Source organism: Humulus lupulus, chromosome 8 (assembly GCF_963169125.1).
Source record: "Humulus lupulus chromosome 8, drHumLupu1.1, whole genome shotgun sequence".
In the NCBI taxonomy this organism is placed as follows: domain Eukaryota; kingdom Viridiplantae; phylum Streptophyta; class Magnoliopsida; order Rosales; family Cannabaceae; genus Humulus; species Humulus lupulus.
Genome location: NC_084800.1, coordinates 106,905,618 through 106,910,358, shown reverse-complemented (window position 1 = coordinate 106,910,358; position 4,741 = coordinate 106,905,618). Strand labels below are relative to the sequence as shown.

The 4,741-nt window shown below is 35.3% G+C and overlaps 1 protein-coding gene across 1 annotated transcript; it reads right to left on the bottom strand.

Annotated features, from left to right (window-relative positions):
* Window positions 1-2,041: 2,041 nt before the first annotated feature.
* Window positions 2,042-4,349, bottom strand: LOC133798279 (uncharacterized). Its single transcript, XM_062236520.1, has 4 exons — window positions 3,865-4,349; window positions 3,476-3,756; window positions 2,554-2,705; window positions 2,042-2,370 (listed from the first exon to the last, which is right to left on the bottom strand). The coding sequence occupies exons 1-3, from the start codon at window positions 4,172-4,174 to the stop codon at window positions 2,640-2,642; spliced, it is 657 nt and encodes a 218-aa protein (XP_062092504.1). The 5' UTR covers window positions 4,175-4,349; the 3' UTR covers window positions 2,042-2,370; window positions 2,554-2,639.
* Between the last annotated feature and the right edge of the window lie 392 nt (window positions 4,350-4,741).

The window sequence follows — 4,741 nt, the reverse complement described above, 5'->3', positions numbered from 1 at the left end:
TATTTATCTTATTCGAAATTTTCACCTACTCATAAGGCCTTTGTTCTTGCAGTATCAACTCACACCGAACCCTAATCCTATAAGAAAGTTGCTCAACACGCTCATTGGATCGAGGCTATGCAGGAAGAGCTCAAAGCCTTACAAGATAATCAAACGTGGTCCATAACTTCATTGCTACATAACAAGAAACCTATAGGATGTCGATGGATCTACCGAACTAAATACCATAGCGATGGAACTATTGAGTGATACAAGGCTCGATTAGTTGCCAAAGGCTATGCTCAACAAGAAGGGCTTGATTTTTTTGACACTTTCTTACCTGTCACCAAAATGGTTACACTGAAACTTCTTCTAGCTATCTCTGCCATAAACAATTGGCATACATTATAATTAGATATAAATAATTCATTTCTCAATGGCGATTTAAATGAAGAAGTTTATATGTCCTTACCACCTGGTCTAATTCTCCCTACTTCTATTTCTGCAGATCAGCCCCTAGTGTGCAAATTACACAAGTCTTTATATGGACTTTGCCAATCTTCAAGGCAATGGTATACTAAGTTGTCCGAGGCTTTTATCCATGAAGGTTTCACTCAGTCTCAAGCCGACTACACATTGTTCACCAAAGGCACAGCTGACTCATTCATTGCTCTTCTTGTATACGTCGACGACATCATAATTACTGGTCCTAATCTTCCTCAGCTGCATCAATTACAACACAGTCTCAACAAGCAATTCAAAAAAAGCTCTAAGACAACTCAAGTATTTCCTCGGTTTTGAAATAGCTAGATCAGCAGCTAGACTCTTCATATCTCAACGTCAATATACATTACAACTATTGCAAGACACAGGTTACTTGGGAAGTAATCCTGCCTCCACACCTATGGACCCTAGAGCAAACCTGAACTCTACTTTAGGCCACCCTTTATCTGACCCTTCTCAGTTTAGAAGACTAATTGGTCGTCTTCTATACCTCACGTTATCTCGGCCAAACATTAATTATTCGATTCATTGCTTAAGTTAGTTCATGTCAGCTCCTAGAACACCTCACCTCCAAGCTATTCATCATCTTCTCCGATACTTAAAAGGAAAACCAGGTTAAGGGCTCCTCTATCCTTCCACATCTTCTCTCAACCTACGGGCCTACTCTGACTCCGATTGGGCTTCTTGCACCCCAACAAGAAGATCAACAACCGGGTTTTGTGTATTCTTGGGAGATTGCTTAATCTCTTGGCGCTCCAAGAAACAACCAACTATCTTCAAAAGCTCTGCTGAAGCAGAGTACAGAGCTTTAGCTGCTACTGCAAGTGAGTTAACTTGGCTACAATACCTATTAGATGCCTTCAAGATTGCTCAACCATCTTCTGCATTCATTTACTGTGACAATAACTCAGTTGTGCGCATAGCCAACAACCCCACATTCCATGAAAGAACAAAGCATATCGAGCTTGATTGCCACTTTATTCAAGACAAAATCTGAGCTTCCAAAATCAGACTTATTTTAGTTAGTAGCCAACACCAACTTGTAGGCGCTTTCGCTAAACCTCTTCCTTCCACCACTCTACATTCTCATATTTCCAAGATATCTATGCATGACACACACAATACATCTTGAGGGGGCTATTACATTGTACTAATTAGATAGTTTGTTATTTTAGACTTAGTTTTCTTCATTCTGTTTTTATTGTAATTAGTTGTCTAAGTGTAATTTGTTTATTTTTCCTCTTATGTAGCTGCCTATATAAATATATATATATGGCAAGTCTTCCTCTTGCATCAATTCAATTTTCATCAATGGAATTTTCATTTTCTTTTCTGAATTACCAAATGATGATTATTTAAAACAGAAAGTATTAAATGTGTATTTCAACAATTTCGACAAAAGAGTGGATACCTGAATATTTACCACATTATATAAAATAATATAACATTAAAAAGCACATTAGATACCTACATCCCATTTAAAAAACACTGCGTATATATTATTAAAAATGACAACTCCTTTGTAGAGGACATGACTACAAATTTTCACACCACAAACTCAGAAGAAGAAAAACGATACATTTCCATTCCCCCAACTTACAATTTATCATTATTATTTTCTTAAAATGTGAATGAAAGTATGTACAATTGGTAAAGAAATAGAAGAAGCCTCCAAAAAAAGAAAAGGAGAAAGAAAAAAAGTAAGTGCCGAGATAAGGCAGGCGGCAGCCTCTATATACACACAATCACCAGTTACACGTCGAGTACATGTAAGCATATACGACATGTTCAAGTGGTTGCCTGCTCTGCTCTGTCTGCTTTCTCTTAGTTTTTACTATATATAATTATATATATACATCCTGAGTTCACTGATTCCTTTAAATTAATCTGCCAAAAAAAACAAACAAAAAATGAGAACTTGAACAGTTATTGGTATCCGATGTGTCGTTGAGTCATTTTTGACCAGTTAGTAATCTAGTCACATGGGTTGGTGGGTGGGTGAAATTCAACAGTGCAAATTAATTTATATTCTATTTAAAAACTAAAAAAAACAAACACTTAAAGCATTACCTGAAAACTCAAGGCTTGACTAGTGAAAGGTTAGCTGAACACAATGTAGAAATCCATGTTGAAAGTTCTTATCGATGTTAAATAATTTACTTGGTTCTTTCTTCTTGAAGAATCTTTTGATACCTTGGAAACCCTTTCTTGCAAGCTGAAACCTGCACACATAATAAGGTAGACTTAATATTGATATGAACATATTTAAAGCAAGTAGAATATGGGACATTTTCTCAAGTAATGGGTACGAAAGTCATGTGTATATATGGAAATGAGTTTTAAGAAGTCAAACAGTATCGAAGGCTGAAAACTACATGCCCAATAAATTTGTTTGCTAAAGAAAATTATATGTAGAAAATCATTGTTGTGGGAAAAGAATATTATATAAGGTGTGATCAGAATGAAAGCACTAAAAAAATAAAAAAGAGGAGAAAACAACTTGATTTTTGGAAGATTCTTCATTTAATTATTTTTAAATGAAAAAAGATTACTATTGAATCCACAATACAATATGTGAGAAACTATTCAAATAGGCACAGTCAAACAATACAACTTCAACAACAAGTTGTCCCTCTCTGACTCTAAGGGTGGTCTCATCATAAATTCCTTGAATGTAAAGTCATATAATTTTATTTTGACAATAGACTAACCCATTAATTAATAATAATATAAACAAATAGCCTAATTACTTAAAAATGAATTCTAGTCCCTAAACCCAAGTGCCAATAACCACAATAATTATCAAACAGTTTATTAATTAATTTATTTATTTTTCAATTCAATTTCCAGAAGAACATAAATTCAGCCCTTTCATAGTCAGCTTTATGGAATTTCCAAGTCATTTATGCTATTATTCACAAACTATCTTCCCAAGAAAATAAAATAAAACAAAAGAAGAGAAAAATAATGGAATAAAGAAAGAACTACTCACAGCTTCAATGTCGATTTTGTAAACTAAAAGCTTTCGTCTTTCTCTGCAGCTAGTTCTATAAGCCACAATAATATGACCCACGGCCAATACCAGTGAGCATAAGAATAAGGCTATTTCGGCTACTCTCATATTGATATACCCTTCTTGATCCACGCTCGAAACCCCAAATACATAAGAAGCTTTTAACGAAACAAACACAAGAGAAAGAAGAGAACACACTGTTGTAATCCCCAAATATGGTCCTCTCGATAGCCTTGGTCCATCACAGAAGCTATAAACACCTGTATATATATACACACATAGATACAAAAGCTAATTAATCGTTTCATTCTTTAAATTTAAAAAGCAGTTTCTGGGATTCGAATCACAAGATTAGTACTACTACTTACAGATGATGACGGCTGATCTGACAATGGAAATGATTGGAATATCAATGAGAGAGTATCGAAAATCGTAGTTTCTGAAATGAAAAGAGAGGATTTCGAGCGGTGAAGAAGAGGTAGGATTATCCTGGGACGACGCCGTATGACGTGGAGAAATCGAGGCGGAGAGAATCGCCGAAGGGAGTAGGGTATCGGCAATAACAAGAAGAACCGGAGCCGAGAATAGGAGAAGAGAAATCAACATGGTGATCAAGAAAAACACAGTCTTTATTATCCTCAAAACTCTTTTCGATTTCTCTTCTTTGCAAAAACCCATGTCTCTCTGTTTTTATTTTCTTCTTCCTTGTGGATATTCTTTTTCCTTTTCTTCTGAGGAAAATTTGAAACTATGGCTATGTATATGTACAAGACAAAAGGGTTTTAAAGATTTGAATAAAAAATAAAAAATAGAGGGCTTAAATGTGAAGAATAGAAGAGGAAATGAGCATGAAATGGAAGGTGCAATGTTTTGACTGGACTAGAGTCTATACATAAGAATAGTATAGTGATGGCCAAAGCCAAAGCCACCAAAGCCAAAGCCAAAGCCACCAAAGCCAAAGCCGATGCTTGGGACTTTATTTACACGCGCAAGTTACTCGTCAAATATTATTAAAGTCTTTCTTTCTCTCCCTTCTCTCGTACAAAAGCCAACGGCAATACCTAAACGCCTTAAACGACAATTTTTAAAACGTATTGTACTTTATTTTATTGAGAGATAATCGAGTGTGACTGAGGTCATGGATGAAGCCATCCACCAAAAATATTTGGTTCTTTCCATTTTGACATTGACATGTGTCATGACTCATTGGGTGAGTTTAGTACAAACAAGAAAATAATACTTTTT

Coding starts and splice junctions, on each gene's coding strand:
- LOC133798279 (XM_062236520.1), bottom strand. CDS start 4,174: ATGGGTTTTTGCAAAGAAGAGAAATCGAAAAGAGTTTTGAGGATAATA. Junction 3,757..3,864: donor CAGATCAGCCGTCATCATCT/GTAAGTAGTAGT, acceptor ATATATATACAG/GTGTTTATAGCTTCTGTGAT. Junction 2,706..3,475: donor ACAAAATCGACATTGAAGCT/GTGAGTAGTTCT, acceptor TTATGTGTGCAG/GTTTCAGCTTGCAAGAAAGG.